Source organism: Spinacia oleracea, chromosome 3 (genome assembly GCF_020520425.1).
Source record: "Spinacia oleracea cultivar Varoflay chromosome 3, BTI_SOV_V1, whole genome shotgun sequence".
Taxonomy (NCBI): Eukaryota; Viridiplantae; Streptophyta; class Magnoliopsida; order Caryophyllales; family Amaranthaceae; genus Spinacia; species Spinacia oleracea.
This window is the reverse complement of record NC_079489.1, coordinates 27,300,287-27,317,964: the sequence shown is the minus strand read 5'-3', so window position 1 is coordinate 27,317,964 and position 17,678 is coordinate 27,300,287. Positions and strand designations below refer to the sequence as shown.

The window sequence follows — 17,678 nt, the reverse complement described above, 5'->3', positions numbered from 1 at the left end:
CTTGTAACCTTTAGCAACTAATCTAGCTTTGTGTGTGAACACAATTTCATGTTTGATGGTTTTTGTCCTTAAAACCAATTTGCAACCAATAGGTGTTAACCCATTCTTGCAAATCAACAAAATTTCAATTTTGTCATCAAAACATTGGTTATGTTTTATGGCCTTTAACCATCTAAAATATTTGAGTCTATTTAGGGAATCTCAGTTTTCGTCATAGCTTTCTTACAAGTCACAAACTTATTAATCTACATGATAATAGTTTGACTGCAAGTAGTAGGTTTCTTCACTATCTAATAGAAGAATCGCATAGCTTCAGTGATCTGAACTCCATGATTCTTTACTATCTAATAGAATAATCTAATAGTTTCAGTGACTTGAAATCTATGCCTACTTGGGTATAGAACATCAAACAATAGAATATCAATAGCCACTCAAAAGTCCTTTGAATATTCTGTTCTCCTTGAAGCACTTGTAAAGTCTTCTTAGAGATGTCTATTCTTTAAAGCCACTTCTAAAGTCCTTAAAGAATACATGTTCGGATTTCCTAAAGAACTTCGAAAAGCCTCCTGAATGTCCGTTTATGTTTGTTGTTCGCCTCGAAGACTTTCTAGGTCTATTTTCTCCCACTTGTCCTTTTGGAAACGAATCTCCAAAAGGACATCATTTCGAGCAAACAAACATTATGTTCTCAAAAATTCGTGGTAGAAACAATACCCTTGTGTCTCATTTGAATAAATCACAATGAAACATATATCTATACTTGGGCCTTAGTTTGTTGAACAACAAACACTAAGCTCCCACTGAGTTTAGGAACTCTCTAGATATATGATGAAAGATATTCTAAAATTACTTTTCAATAGCTTTGACGAATTTTGGTTTAGTTTGGTGGTAGTTGAGCATTTTGTTCTTAGAAATTATAGGAAAAACCTTTATGATCCATCATTGATCGAATCAAGTACTAATCGACTTCGATCATTCCAATTTAGATATGTCATATCTTATGGAGCTAGATTGTGAATTTTACTACACACAATCATTGATGATCATTTTGGTCTCAAGTAATCATTAACATGATCTATCCTAGATCTTTATGATTTCTTGCCAAGTGGATTTTATACTTATGAATCTTTGAACTAGCCAAACAGATTCAAACTTATATCACTTCGAGTAAATGAACCAACATTCACTCAAATCTAGGTGAAATAATAAAGTCATAAAATCCCTTTCTTTAGCTTTGAATTCTATTGTTTAGGCGTTCTAACAATAGTTCAGATCTTTTGTTACTTTCAATAAGTAAGACTAGCTTGTCTTGAATTGATCTAGAAATCAATCAACTTTCAAAAGGTCCATTAAAATAGAGCTTATGAATGTTAACTTGTTGATATGGTCTAAGCAACAATGCCAAAGATTAGTGGAACTCAAATCAAGGGGTTGATTTGAACCTAGTAAAGTTTTTATTGTTAAAGAGTTGTTTGTTTTAATCAAGCATATTGACTCAACCCGTAAATGACCATTTCATTCAAATAAACAAACAAACATTGTTTTTGTTTTTCTTGAATATGAGTCTTTCTGTGTTTGAAGCAGAAATCTAAATATGCTGATTATGGAACAAAATAGCCATTAAGTTCCAGCCTTGAAAGGACTTAAAACAAACCAGATGACCCTACAACTAATGTAGCATTGCCATGCTTCATTTCCCACTTGTAGGCCATTAGTGTAGCCTAGCTTCCATTATTTGAGTTATTACCGAAGTAAGAACCTCAAGCGGTATATGATACCAAGGAAGTTTTATTGCTATGACACTTCTCTTTAAACATGAATTTATAGGTAGAAACGGAATCGTAAATTCCTTTCATTTGTTCCTTGTTTTCCTATTTCTTGTACCCTTTCTAATAGCCTTAAGAATTGAATTCCCTAGTGTTGACTTTTATACATTGTTTAGACATGTCCAATGTCACTTTAACAAAGTTCTTACCATTTTAATTTATGTTGAATATTTTGTTTCAACTAGATGATCTTACCAGAAGCTTCTAAAGTTCTCTAAGCATCGATCTGTTCGAATGTCTAGGGACTAGACTCATTCGAGAATTAAATGGAAAAGATATTAGGTTGTTAACCATTGGTAAAGTTGAGTGTTTAAACTCAATGCTTTATGATCTCAAAACTACAGTGTATTTTTGAATTCACAAGCACCAATTGGTTTGCAATTCGATTTTGATACTCGAAAACAACCATAAAAGTCGCTATAAGAAACATACATTTTAAATTGATCATTTTCTCTCATTTCCATGAATCGTTCTTGGATTCATTACCAATCGAGGAAATTACTGTTACCTTTCTAAAAGGATTTACTGCAGTGCAAGATATTTAATTATAAACAATAATTAAAACATACATTGAAGCATGCAAAGTCTAAACATTTATCATGAGTAATAACTTGAAAATTAAAGCAATCATGCAATTTAAACAAGTCATTAGCATTTTATTCGAATTTATTGTTCCGACAGGTGTGAATAAAATGATACCAAGACCCTAAAATCCATTGAAGAATTAAGCACATTATGTATTTAGACTCAATTCTAAAATCTTTTAGGTAAGCAAAAGCCTTTTGCTAATAGTCTAGAAACTACTCTTGGTTGATAGGTACGTCTAAGAACTTATTAGGTAAACCTATCGATTTTGCCACGACATAAAAGGACTCCTTACTTATATCGTTGAGTTTCACCAAAACTAACATGTACTCACAATTATTTGTGTACCTTACCCCTTTAGGACCAATAAGTAACACCTCACTGAGCGAAAACTATTACTAGATTGATGTACAGGATATCCAAGCAAGTGTTTATTTTGGCATGGCACCTTTAACTCAATTTTTAAGTTTGGAACTTAAGGCTCTTACTATGTTTGGTAGATTTTAAGTGAACTGAAATCCTTAATCATGCAACATAATCAAGCCACAATCTCATGCATAATTAAGACATATTTAAAGCAATAAATAACTTAAAGCATGCATAAGATAAATGTGATCTAGTATGGCCCGACTTCATCTTGAAGCTTCAACTTCAAAGTCCGTCTCGAAAATGGTAACTTCGTCTTGAATTTCACCGTGGGAGGCGCCATTTTCTTCAAATAGGATAAGCTATAATTAAACTAATTACAACTATTTGATGGTACGCAGACCATATTTAAATTGAAAAACAAATTTGGTGCATTAGACCAATTACATTCAAATTAATGGTACGCAGACCATATTTTCTATCCTATTTGGGCCATACTAGTCACTCCATAACCTGCAAAACAGTACATATACAATATATACCATTCACCCATTCATTATCATGAATGGCCCACATAGCTGGTTAGTAAAACACGTTATGCATCACATAAATATTTGCAGCAATTAATTAAGGGCACCAATAATCTACCAATTATTCAGTCCTTATTAATTCTAATCAAGTTGTTTAACCTTAAAGGATTTGTAGACCTAATCACGAGTTTATGACTAAAATTGCTCCCACTTAAACCAATACATTCATATGCTTTACTAATTTTAAACATAAAAATGTATTTCTAGTCTAACCGGAAACATACAAATTTAACTAAAATTTAAAGCTCATATAAATTTATAATCGAATCCATTAATTTAATTTATTTCAGTTGAATTAAACGAATTTAAATTAATTCAAGATTTAATTTTAGTAAAATAATTAGTATAAATAAAATTTATAATAATTAAAATATTCAAAATTAAAATCCAAGAAAACAATTTAAACTACGAATTTTAAAATTGATTAAAATCGTTTCCGAACTGAAAATTAAAAATTAAATTCAAAACGCATCAATCGGGTCAAGACGAGGCCATGGGCTTGCGCCCATGCCCCGTCGAGTCCACGAGGCAGCATCGCCCCTCACAAGTGATCGCACAGCAAGGCACGAGTAGCTGCCACACGCAAACGCAGCAAGCCGAGCCACGCTTGCAAGCAGCATCGCTCGCTGCTTCGTAGCGCAACAGTTGCTTGGCGAGGCTGGGCGAGGCAGCGCTCGTTGCTGCGAGGCACCCCTCGGTGCCCGCGCGCGCGCCTGCCATTCTAGCTCGCCTTACTTCTTCGCCCATCCGCCCATGCATCATCACAGCACTCGACACAAAGCAGGGCTGCTGCCTTGTGCTCGCGTGCTACTCGCCTTGCTCGCTGCATTCGTACCGCATGGGCGACGAGCTCCCTTGCTCGTCGTCGCATGCCCGCACTATACAACACACCTTAAGGGTAACATGTAGCGTCCATTGCTTTGTGCGTGCAAGTTTTATGAGCGAATTGCATAAAAATTAAAACTTTTATTTCCAAAATTAATGACAAATTAATAAATCATACTAATTTCATAATTTTAGGGCGAAAAATCGAAAATTTATTAATTAATTAATTTCCGATTAACATAGATTCAAATCTAGGTCATAAAATTTTAAAATTTAAAACAAATTAACAATTTTTATGGTGGTTTTTAATCATTGGTACCTAATTAAATTATTAATTAATTATGAAAATCAAATTAATTCTAAATTATTCGAATTTCAACAAATTAATCATAATTACAAATTAGGTTGTATAATTAACAACGCTAGACATTCAAACTTGTTAAACATATACAGTAGGTCAATCAAATATTCAAGATTTATCAACAAGAATCGCAAATATTTAATTTAAAATCTTAAATTTACAAACTTTTGCGTTCGAAAAACTAAAACCTCCGAAAAGTCATAGTTAGGCTTTGAATTTGGGAATTCTGGGTTCGTCCGGAAAATACTTTTTTTGTCAAAAAATTTAAAATGCTTTTTACATGCGGAATTGACACAAAAATTACTCGATTTGGATGAGTAACGAAGAAACTGCCGAAAAACTTCGTACATATAATTAAATAAACGCAATTTGCAATTAATTAACAATTACGAAAATTAATCACCCCTTTTAATTCTTTGCAAATTTGTAAAATTTAACCATGTTTATGCAATTTAGATTATGAAAATAATAAGAGGCTCTGATACCATTGTTAGGTTATGATTCATATGACAAAACATAAATCATGCGGAAAAACCATAAAGCCAGGAAAACATATTATTTACACATAATCATTTAGCATAGTTTAGATGCATACACTTTGTTGCGTGCCCTCCCTAGCTGCGCCCGAACCGAACAAGAACAAGTCTTTAGGACTCCAAGTGTCGTCCCTCCGTAGATAGTCCACAGCACGTCCGGATCTGCCTTAAGCTTGACCAACTAGAATCTCCCTTAAGGTTGCTTAGGAATTTCGGCTATTTAGGTGCAAGTGTATGGCTGATTTTTCTTCAAAATCTTACCTTTAGAATACTTCAATTGTATCTATAAATTATGACCCTAGGCACCTATTTATAGAGGTATGGAAAAGGAATTATAATCCTACTAGGATTTGGATTTATTAATTAGAATCCAACTTGAACTCTAAATAATAAATTTAATCTATTAGGATTAGGATTTAATCAATACACGAATTCCGATAGGATTAGGATTCGTTACGAACATGAGCATCGTATGGCCACGAGCATCGCACCACCCGCGCAGGCCTTGCAGCCCACCCGAGCAGTCGCTGCTCGCAGCCCAACAGCACGCTTAGCGTGCGCGCGCCAAGGCCTTGCTGGGCCTGGCGAGGCTGTGGCAGCTCCATGTTGGGCGCTCGGCTTGCTGGGCGCGGGCCTGGCTTCGTGCTGGGCCTTCGTCTAGCAAGCCTCGTCCGATGCTAATTCGTACGATGCGCTTCCGATTAAATTCCCGGTTCTGGAATTCATTTCCGATACGAACAATATTTAATATTTCCGATTCCGGAATTAATTTCCGTTTCGAACAAATATTTAATATTTCCGTTTCCGGAATTATTTTCTGATTCCGATAATATTTCCGATTCCGACAATATTTCCGTTTCCGGCAATATTTCCGATTCCGGTAATATTTCCATTTCCAATAATATTTTCCGATACGTACCATGTTTCCGTTTCCGGCAACATCTACGACTTGGATAATATTTATATTTCCGATACGATCCATATTTCCGTTTCCGGCAATATCATCGTTTCCGGAGTATTCATTTCTTGCTTGTGACGATCTCACCTCCCACTGAAACCAAGATCCGTCGATTCCGTATATCCATAGATGGAGTATTTAATGTCATTAAATACTTGATCCGTTTACGTACTATTTGTGTGACCCTACGGGTTCAGTCAAGAATAAGCTGTTGATTAATATCATTAATTCCACTTGAACTGAAGCGGCCTCTAGCTAGGCATTCAGCTCACTTGATCTCACTGAATTATTAACTTGTTGATTAATACTGAACCGCATTTATTAGACTTAACATTGAATGCATACTTGGACCAAGGGCATTATTTCCTTCATGCAAAACCTCAAAAAGTACATGATGTCGCCACCCCTCCTGTCCAAGCCCAAAGAAGGCGAAGTCCTACAACTCTACCTAGCCGTCAGCTCAACAGCAGTCAGTGCGGTCCTAGCTCGAGAGGACGAAACGCAACAGCTACCTATTTACTACATCAGTAAGTCACTACTAGAAGCAGAAACCAGGTATTCCTCCCTCGAAAAACTCGTTTTAGCACTCGTTATCGCAGCCAAAAAACTAAGGCATTATTTTGAAACTCACCAAATAGTGGTGATGACTAATTATCCAATCAAGTCTGTGATGCGTAGACCAGAACTAACAGGTCGAATGGAGAAATGGACGATGGCGCTAGGAAACTTCGACATCAAATACCAACCGAGAACGGCTGTAAAATCGCAGGCCCTAGCGGATTTTGTGGCAGACTTTAGCCCCGACTTGGAGAAGATAGCGGATGACGAAGTCAAACTCATCAATAACGTAGAAGAAATATGGACACTCTTCGTCGACGGTTCATCTAACTTTCGTGGTGCAGGTCTAGGCGTCGTACTAAAGTCGCCACAAGGGGACATGATAACACAGGTCATTTGCTGCGATTTCAAGGCGACAAACAACGAAGCAGAATACGAGGCGCTAATCGCTGGACTGACGTTAGCTGAAGAACTGGGGGCAAGCGGACTGAACATCTTCAGCGACTCGCAACTAATCGTCAACCAGATTAACGGCGACTACGAGGCTAAAGACCTAAAAATGACCTTATACCTCGAGAAAGCAAAAAAGCTAACCTCCAAATTTAAGCCCTTCTCCATTAAACAAGTGCCACGAGACTTAAACACACAAGCCGACGCCCTTGCCAACCTAGGATCCGCACTCAGAAAATCACCATTCTCGACCATACCTCTAGTACACCTATTGCCACCCGCTATTGAAAAGGACATACCACAAGACGCCAGCCTCGTCCTATCAACCACAAACACGGATAGCTGGACCAAACCCATTCTCGACTACCTAACACACGAAACCCTACCCGACGACAAGCTCGAAGCCAGAAAGATACTTTTTTTTTGCAGGGCATACTATTTAAGAGATCAGCGAACGGAATGTTGATGCGATGCGCAGAAAAAACAGAATGGGAAGGGTTACTAAAGCAATACCACGAAGGAGAATGCGGCGGACACGAAGGAGGACGAAGCTTGTCAACCAGGATCAAAAGAAACGGATATTATTGGCCAGCAATGCTCAAAGACGCAATGAGGTACGTAGCTAAGTGCGACAAATGTCAACGACACGCAGGTATGACACATAAACCGTCTGAATTCTTACACCTCACCTTAACTCCGGGGCCTTTCATGAAATGGGGAATGGACATCGTCGGTAAACTACCCGTCACCCCAGGACATAAGGTCTTCATGCTAGCTCTAACGGATTATTTTTCTAAGTGGATAGAGGCAGGCGCGTTCCAACAAGTAAGAGGCAAAGAGGTGTGTTCGTTTATATGGACCAACATTATATGCAGGTTCGGAGTACCATCAGAAATCATATGCGACAACGGATCACAATTCATCAGCGACAAGACCAGGGCTTTCTGCAAGACATGGAACATCGAGCTAAAGACGCCGACGCCAAGATACCCCCAAGCAAACGGACAGGCGGAATCCAGCAACAAAACAATCATCGCATCGCTAAAGAAGCGGCTGGACGACAAGAAGGGACGATGGGCAGAAGAGCTGTCATCCATCCTATGGGCCAATAGGACGACGCCTAGGACGGCAACGGGACAGACTCCCTTCTCACTCGTTTACGGGTGCGACGCAGTGCTGCCCCCTGAAGTGACATTGCCCAGTGCACGATATGGACTCATGACACTGGAGCAAAACGACGTGGAACTCAGTGAAAACCTCGACAACACGGAAGACTTCAGAGAAGCACTGATAAGGATGGCGTCGCAGCAACAGATCGTGGCAAAATGCTTCAACAAGAACGTCAAAGTAAAAGTGTTCAAGGAAGGCGACTGGGTGCTGCGCAAGGTATTTCAAAATACGAAGGAACTAAACGCAGGTAAACTCGCACCGGCTTGGGAAGGACCGTACTTGATCGATAAAATCGTCAGAAAGGGGGCATACAGACTCGTCACCAAAGACGGCAAGTCGGTCCCCCGAAGCTGGAACGCCACCCACCTTAAACTCTATCACTTTTGAACACCCGTCGCGTCCAATTTTATCAGTCTTCGCCCTGTCGCTCCTATCCTTTATTTATTTTTTATCGCCTTATTTTTGTTTAAAACCATTACTAACTTAAGCATCGGAGGGCCGTTGGCATCCCCAACGGCCAATCCTCCTAGCAACCCATGTTTCCTTTTGCAGAAGACGACACATAGCGAATCTCAGCTAGAATCGACAACGTACGACAAAAAGCAGATCCCAAGTAACAATGGATGAACAAGCGACGCAGGTACTATTTTACATACACATAGTTCCACCATTTCAATATCTGCTCTTTGTAAAACACCTACTACACGACGCGCGACAAAAAAAATTCGAGACACGACGCACAAATCACAAGGAACACACGAGTAAAAAAGAAACACACTTGTCATAACAAACAGCAAACTGCGCGACCCCTGAGGCCACGACCTTCAAAATACAAACACAAAAATTATCCAAACACCTCGCCGCCGCCATCGACGACGAGTAAAAACATCCAAATTACAAAAGCAAAACACAAATTATCCAAAGCACCTCGTCGTCGCCATCAACGACGAGTAAAGAAATTCAAAATCACAACACAAAAACCAACAGAAAATATTCAAACTACAAACTATTACACTCCTTCTTCTTGGGTAGAGGCCAAAATCTCCTGCTCTTGCTCCTGGCCTGGGGGCACGACGACGTCAGCTACGTCCGACTTCTCCGCCAGAACCACCTCCTGAACAGCGATGACGGGTGCATCTCCCTCGTGCTGTCCCTCTAAAGGTTCCCCCCCTTGCTCCAACATGGGAGCATCCTCGACTAGGGGAGTGGCGTCGGTGTCAGCCGCGACAGTCGCGGCAGTATCCGCCTCCACCGCCAACTCGTCCATATCCACCACCGAAACCGACAGCTCAGCCATAGTACCACCATTAGCCAGAAATTCGTCCACCTCTTTCTGACACGGCCAAATACTGGTCTCCCCAATCATGCAAGAGTACATCATCTGCGCTCTTGTCCTCCATATAGCCAAAGCCTCGACATCTTTAGGCTCTTCCTACAAAGCCTCATACAAACTCCGCAGCCCCTCCATCTCCTCCGAAGTCGAGACCAACTCCCCTTTCACTCTCTCCAACTCCCTATCCGCGTCAGCAAGCTGCTCGTCCTTAGTCTTTAGCTGCTCGTTCTTTGCCTTGGCCACTGCAGTCAGATCGACCACCTTCTTCTCAGCAACCTTCTATTTCGCCTCCCACGACGCAGCCGCCTTCTTCGTCACCGCCATCTGCTTACCAGCGTTAGTCAACTCGTCGCACAATAGCGAACACTGCCTGCGCACAGCCAAAGCAGCTTGAGACGCCTTCGACAACGCACACCCAAAACAAGTCAATACAATGTACATTTCACACACGACAAGCAAAAATAACATAAAACTCACCCGCAAGCTAAGTTCGGCAGCATCCGATGCGACAGGAAGAGGATCCACCTTGTGATATCGCTGGTACGTTGTGGGCAAAATCAAACGATCAGCGTAGGGCCAAATAGTTGTCACCTCACCGTCGCCCAAGAAGTTTGGGGGCAAGGAGATAACCGTATCCTCGACAGAGCCCTTCTCGGCTGGACACTTCTTGGCCGACCCGGCAGACACTCCACCAACAGCAACAGCAGCAGACGACGGCGCCTTGAACGGCTTCGGAGGCGACGACGAAGCAATGGGATGAAAGCCTTCACCACCTATGACGACGGGCGTATCAGGCGACGCCCCTATCTTAGAATGACGAAAGACGACGGACATGGCCCGACTGCCGGACGCAGCAGACGAGCTCTGCCCACCAGCGGCAGCCGTCGACCTCAGACGCTTCCTCGCCCTCTCCATCACTTCACTCTGCGACATCCTCGACACTGGGCTACTCGACAACGTGTGCTCTTCAAAACAAAAACATAGCACCATAAAACACAAATCCCCAAACACGTAACCAAAAAGACAAAAACAAAATTTTAACACAAAAACCTGAAGTATCAGCCATATCTTCTTCCCCTTCAGCAGACGACGAGTTCGCTACCACCTCTTCAGCCAAGTCCAACCTCTTACGACGACGAACCAAGGGAGCTGTCTCCTCTTCTACCTCCTCCTCCGCACCTTCGACGTCGTCAAGAAAAGCCTCCTCATGCCCGTCTAGGAAACCACCGTCTCGACTAAACGATCTAGCCTCGACAGGATAACTTAAAAACTTCTGATACTTGTCGATCGAGTCAGCGTTCAACTCAGCCAGCGACAATGCCTTGACACTGTAAAACAAAACCAAGTAAGGCGATGTTCAGTAAAACAACGAGAGACAAAAATAAAAACCACCTTTACCTTCCATCGTCCACCTTTCAACCAAAAACTGCCCTTTCTCTCCCAAAGAATCCTTGTTCACATAGACAAAACGACTCTGCCAACCCCTGTCGTTCACAGCTAAGCCAATGCCTAAATTCTTCTTCCCCTTCTTCGTGACTAGTGTATACCTACAACACTCCTTCAGCGTCAGGTCATACGAAAACATCAAGTCGGACAAGTCAAAGGGCACTTGCCAGTCTGCAGTAACCCCTTGCACCACCGCGAAAACCCTCCAGATCTGGGGCATTAACTGACCCGGACTTAAATGAAAAACTTCGATGAAAGACCTAGCTAACGGAGTAAAAGGAAATTTGAAACCAATTGTGAACGGGTACTCGTACATAACCACGTACCCCTTCGGGCAGTCAAGAGCCTCTTCATCTGGATCTGGAATCTTCACTTCCGCTGACGGCGGCAAGCCAGCAAGCTCAACGAACGCCGCCGGATCCAACACGGTAGAGCATATCGGATTAAGGGACTTAACCCGAACAGATCCCGACTCCCCCTTCCCTTTAGCTACAATCGACTTAGATCTAACCATCTTACTTATGAAATTCTACAGGAAAATCGAAAGAAATAAGTGAACTTTACCTGAATTCGGACGAACTCAGTGCGAAAACCGAATTTCTCTTTCTCCTTTTCTCTCTCTTGTTTTCGGATCTGGAAGTTTTTCGAAAAATTCTGTGTGAGGAGCTTTATTGCATGTCGTAGATTAGTATTTATTACTCTGGAATGTTGAACGGTTTTTGTCCCACGAACTAAGCAGTTGCAGTCGGTTTATTTTTTGAAATTGAATTGTGTCTTTTTCTCTGTGTGACTCCGCAAATTCACAATTGGGGGCAAACTGTTATCCCACTTTTTGGACTAACGACATAACTGCTTTGATGTTTGATCATGCCGTGTCGCCCAGATATTGTCGTGTCGTAGGTAACACCGCACCAAGCAGACGCGTCAAGTAAAAAGACAGGCGACGAGGCAGAAGCGACACAGGACCAGTGACGAAGCATTAGCGACAAGGAAGTAATGATGATCGACAGGCAAACAAGCGGAGATAGGTAAAAAACTAAGCCCAAAGCCCAAGGTAGATAGCGCCGTTATAAGAGTGGAAGGAGTCCAAGGATGGACCAGATAATACGGAATTGGTTGAAGACTGGAGAAGATAATGGGTAACGACCTATAGGAAATCCCGACCTTGTAGGGATTCTCCTAGCCAAGAAAGCCGTTGCGTTCTACGTATAAAAGGATAAACATGGCGTATCAGAGGACACAAGTTAACGAAAGCTCTCAATACTCAAGCATTATTTACATTCATATTCTAAAGGAATTCCTTGTATTAGCTATTTCGATTAAGCACAAACGATCATAAGAAATATCAAAAGATACTTAGTGGATTGATAGCCTCATAGCTATCCACGGTTTTTTACCTTATTCCTGGGTTTTCCGCGTCAACACTTCTCTGTGTCGTGTCTCTTTTATTTGCTTTATTCGTTCATTGCTTAGTTAGTGTCGACCCTAGCCGAAAGTCGCCCCTACACGAAATTTGGCATAAACAATAATCACTAACACTCAAGTTATTTTGTTGCAGACCATTAACTTCTCTTTTAAGCATATATGATTGTGGTGCATTAGTTTGGCCATGCCTCTCAGCTAACTCATTCCAAAATTCTCTAGCAGATTCACATATGAGCATTTGTTCAGCAATACTAGAACTCGCAGAAGCAGATAACCATCCTCTTATCATGTAATCATTTCTCATCCATTTATTAAAATCATCAGATTCATAAGAGGGTTTTTTTACCTTACCATCGATGAATCCCAACTTATTTTTTTGCACCAAGTGTCATCCGTACACTCCTGCTCCATTTGAGATAGTTGCTCCCATTGAAGATGATACTTCCCAGTGGTGTGTTTGAGTGATATGAACTTCCAAGGTGGTACGGTTCAACATATGGAATGACTAGTTTATCAGACATTTCAAAGAGTTTATCAAGCCCAAGATCAGAATATGAATCTGGGATATGATAAGCTTCCAGTTTTGAATAAAGGTAGAAGCTTTATAAAGGAAATTTTGTGTTTTGAGTTTTGAAAGAAGAAATCTTTCTGTTTTTGTGTGTTTAAGGTTTTGATTTTGAGTTTTTCAACCTGGTTGCTCTGATACCATGAAGAAAATATAAAGCTTCAGTGATATTGCATCACCAAATAGAAAGGAAATTAGAGAAAAGTGGCGCAGTCATTTTTGGAGCTCATAACCCTAGGAGGCCGGATCCTTTCATTCCTTATATAAAACCAGATTACACTACTGTCCAAAAGACAGCTCATTTCCTACTGCTAATACAAAACAGAAACAACCAAATAAACAAAGCATGCAGGTCACATGCATACATAAGAAAATCTCCTAAGCACAAACTAATCATCAGCATTAGATAATTTCTTCATAGTCAAATCAGCTAATGTAAACAGTTAACCGCTAACAGTTAGTTCAACCACCTATCAGCTAATAGTTAACAGCTCCTAACCAAACAGGGCCAATATTTCCCTATTTATTATACACTACTTTCAAATAAGGATTTTGTGTAGAGCTTAAAACCGATAAAAGATTATTTTGGAGCGATTTCCTTCAATATTGCATAAAGATCTAATAATTCCCAAAATACGTTACTTTCTAACTTAATTCACACCATACCGTCCACGTCAGCAAGGGAGAAAGAAAAGTAATTTTTTTCCGGTTCATGTTTTAAAGCAAACCTCTATCTCAGATGGCGGTTCAATGGTATACATCGCTATCTGAGATAGCGGTTTGCTTTAAAACAAAACCGCGCAGTTTTATTATAAAACCGCCTGGTTTTACAAGGGGTTAACTGCTACCTGAAATGACGATTCATTAAATACATAAGCCGCTATTTCAGATAGCGGTTTACCCCTTTAAACTGCTGTTTCAGATAGCGGTTTATTGTTGATTTTATAAAAAAATTAGACCGGCTTTTTTGCTGACGTGGACGGTAGAGTGAGAAATAAGTGAAAAGAAAATCGCTCATTATTTTGGTCGAAAAAATAAAAATAATTCTTTTTTTCTTTTGACAAGAGGATAAAAGATTATCACTACAGTTCTACGTACTCCGTTTAGGAATTTTCCCAAAATATGAAGAAGGAATTTTCTCTCTCCTCCAAATTTCTCTTCACTCTGAACTTCAATTCTCTCTCTCCTTCTTCAGCGCACCCAATTGATTGTTACAAATTCCCCAGTTTGTTTTAATTGCCAAAAATATAACCCAGAAATTTAAGAAGAAAGGGGGAGATCCATTAACTTATGAATCTCTCACTCTCATAATAAAATCTACGCAAACCCTACAACAATGGAGGTTGCCGGCGCCGAGAGTAAGTGAGTGGAGATTAGAATTTCTTATCGGCAAAGGTTCCGGAGGAAAGAGACAGAGGAACCAAGGGAAAGACATTTTAAAACGGTCAGCTACAGTAGCTGGACCCGGGTCTAGCCAATAATTTGCAATCCTCCTCCTCTTAAAACCTAACTATTCTTCCCAAACAATAAAACCAGCATCGGCGCCGCCTCTGCCAACCACCTCTCCTTCTCTGCTGCTGTTATTCTTGGTAATTATCTATCCATTTATTTCTATTTTTATTCATTCAAAAATGTTAAATTATTCTGTTGGGTTTATTTGCTGTTGTTTTATGTCTAATTACTCTATACCCACTTCATAATTCTACTTCAATTTCGTATTATCCTTTTTTATATGTTTCGATTTTTCCGAGGTATCTAATTAATTAATTAATTTATTTATTTGATAGAATATTTTCAAATTGATTGCTGATTTTATATTGTGGAGTATAATTTAGTTTGGTTTTTAAAGTGTTAATTGATTTTTTATTTAATTTTTTTAATCTTTTTTGCAGTTGACAATCTTGACATGCATATGGGACTGTATCATATACATCTTTGACATTTAGGTAAAAAACTCAGCAACTTTCTTTAGCTTCCCTAATTTGTTTTTAAAATTTTATAACTGGGATGTTTAGGAATTCTGAAGCCACTAATGGATACTTACTGTGTCTGTATGCTACTAAAATACTACCAAAGTACCAATACTACTTAGACTCAAGTAGAAGTGAGACACGGGTGACACGGTGATTTTATGGAAATTTAGCATGATGTTAGACTCAAATGAAGTGTGTTAAGTGTTCTACCCATGTATGGGTGTTGAGTAGGGACACGCTTATTTCAGATGAAATGTAGAGTTGGGGTTTAACTAGGCTACTATTAAGTTGTATCAGATATGTTTCTTCTTTTGTTGAAAATGTTCTGTTGCAATGTGTGTAATATATGGAGTATATGGTTTTTATTGGCAATATCATCAGAAATAGTATTGTGATGAAAGGTTGTTTAGTAATTTTACTTTACTGAATTTGAATAACTGTCAACTGGGTTTGGATGTATGTCTCTTACTCTCTTGTGCAGTTGTGCTTCTGCAATCCTTGTGATTTCTTGGTTTAACATGAACAATTGTCTTAATTTCTTATCTCTGACTCTGCTTCTGCTAGTTTTACTTGTTACTATACATATCAGCTGCTGGAGTTTATATTTGTGTGCTGTAACTTATAGGTGCATGATGAGGAGTTTGAGGCAATGGGAAATGACGCTTGCACCTCGAGATGAAGGAGAGGCAGCGTTGGACTAGTGAGGAGGACGCTTTACTTAGTGCATATGTTAGGCAATTTGGGCCAAGAGAATGGCATCTGGTCTCCCAGCGAATGAACACACCCCTTGATAGGGATGCCAAGTCTTGTTTAGAAAGGTGGAAGAATTACCTAAAACCAGGGATTAAGAAAGGTTCACTCACAGAGGAGGAGCAACGCCTTGTGATCCGTCTCCAAGCTAAGCACGGGAATAAATGGAAGAAGATCGCCGCTGAGGTGCCAGGACGTACTGCTAAAAGGCTAGGCAAGTGGTGGGAGGTGTACAAGGAGAAACAGGAGAGAACAAAAAAGGAAACCAGCAAGTGCTTAGAGCCAATTGAAGAGGGCAAGTACGACCATATTTTGGAAACTTTTGCCGAGAAGTTAGTGAAAGAACGGACTCCCCCGGTACCAACATTTCTTATGGCAACCTCCAACGGGGTCTTTTTACATAGTAGTGATCATCCTTCTCCCCCGGTGCCCCCTCCTCATCCGGTTCCTTCCACGTCAGCAATGCTTCCTCCATGGCTTTCAACTTCTAATGGTGCAAGGCCTCCATCTTCTCCTTCGGTTACCTTAAGTCTGTCGTCATCAATTGTCCCTACGCCTGCCCCAACTCCAATGGCTTGGCTTCCACAAGAAAGAGGACCACATAATATTGATAATTCACCTCTTAGTTTGGGGTGCTTGCCATCTTGTCCTGGTGCACTTTCTGAGCAAATGCTCATGTCAGAGCTATTGGATTGCTGTAGAGAATTAGATGAAGGGCACCGTGCTTTGGAAGCTCATAAGAAGGAAGCTGCTTGGAGATTAAATAGGGTGGAGCTTCAATTAGAGTCAGAGAAGGCCAGTCGTAAGAAGGAGAAAATGGAGGAGATTGAAGCAAAGATAAACGCTCTTAGGGAAGAGCAGAAGTCTAACATGGAGAGAATCGAAGCAGAGTACCGGGAGCAGCTGGCTGGGTTTAGGAGAGACGCTGAAGCTAAGGAGCAGAAGCTGGCTGAGCAATGGACTACTAAGCACATGCGGATAACAAAGTTGCTTGAACAGGTGGGGTGCAGGACCCGACTTCCTGAATCAAATTGAATTTCCAGTTGTGATATCATGTTTGTATGGATGATTGAGTAAAACATTAGTTAGCAATTTGTGTACTTGCTACGTTCGCATTGCCCTCTTGTATTACCAATTGTTGTATTCTTGCATGAAAGTGCAGCAACAAGAGGACATTGTTTTTGTCAACAGCCGGTTAGACAGGGAGGCTGGTTTTATAAGTGATTTAGTTGATGGTGTGAAGTTTCATGCCCTCCCTGATTGCTGCATATTATCTGCACAAGTTTCAGATGCTTAAAATTCTAAAAATCATCTCTCTCCCCCTGCCCCTTTGTTTTTGTTTGGGTCTTTTCTTGAACTACCCTTTTTATCCATTGTATGTATAACTTTGTACCGTTCGTCCCTACTGATACATTTGCTTTTAGGGGGTCCATTGGTTGTTTACTGATCTCTTTTCATTTAAAGAAAATGTAAGATGAGATTTACTGTACGTAGTTACTTGTGGTTCTAAGCCTCTAAGGGGAGAGGAAGTATTTTCGAATATCAGATATGTGCTTGCAAATGCATATCATAGCAAAAGACAAAATAGGAAAAGTGACAAAAAATAAATTAAATAGTACTTTTTTAAACAAAAATGATACTTTTTTTTACAGAATGGTATTTTTTTTTAGATGAATGGTACTTATTTTCTTTTTTTGTATTTTAGCTATTTGTCTTTTAGCTGATATGTTTGTTACCACACATATCTGATATGTGAAAAAACAACCTCCTAAGCCCTAAGGGGATGTGTATGATTTCATATGACAAAATGCCTTTCTAGTTTCTATATGCTGTGGCTATATACCAATAAATATATACCAAGTTCATTGTGAAGAGTGTTTCTCAACAAAAACAAGTTGGTGATCCCTGTGACTCTTACAATAATCTGATTTCATTTCCGAAATTCTCTCAGAAAATTCTTA

The 17,678-nt window shown here is 40.1% G+C and overlaps 1 protein-coding gene across 2 annotated transcripts; it reads left to right on the top strand.

The window, feature by feature from the left end:
* The first annotated feature begins 14,083 nt into the window (after positions 1 to 14,083).
* LOC110796924 (transcription factor AS1) lies at positions 14,084 to 17,025 on the top strand. Of its 2 annotated transcripts, XM_022002012.2 has the most exons (3): positions 14,084 to 14,583; positions 14,887 to 14,940; positions 15,593 to 17,025. In XM_022002012.2, exon 3 carries the CDS (start codon positions 15,643 to 15,645, stop codon positions 16,750 to 16,752), a length of 1,110 nt encoding a protein of 369 aa, XP_021857704.1. In that variant the 5' UTR covers positions 14,084 to 14,583; positions 14,887 to 14,940; positions 15,593 to 15,642; the 3' UTR covers positions 16,753 to 17,025. The 2 variants fall into 2 exon arrangements, with proteins under 2 accessions (XP_021857704.1, XP_021857705.1); XM_022002013.2 differs by lacking the exon at positions 14,887 to 14,940 and having other exon boundaries at positions 14,090 to 14,583.
* The last annotated feature ends 653 nt before the right edge of the window (positions 17,026 to 17,678 follow it).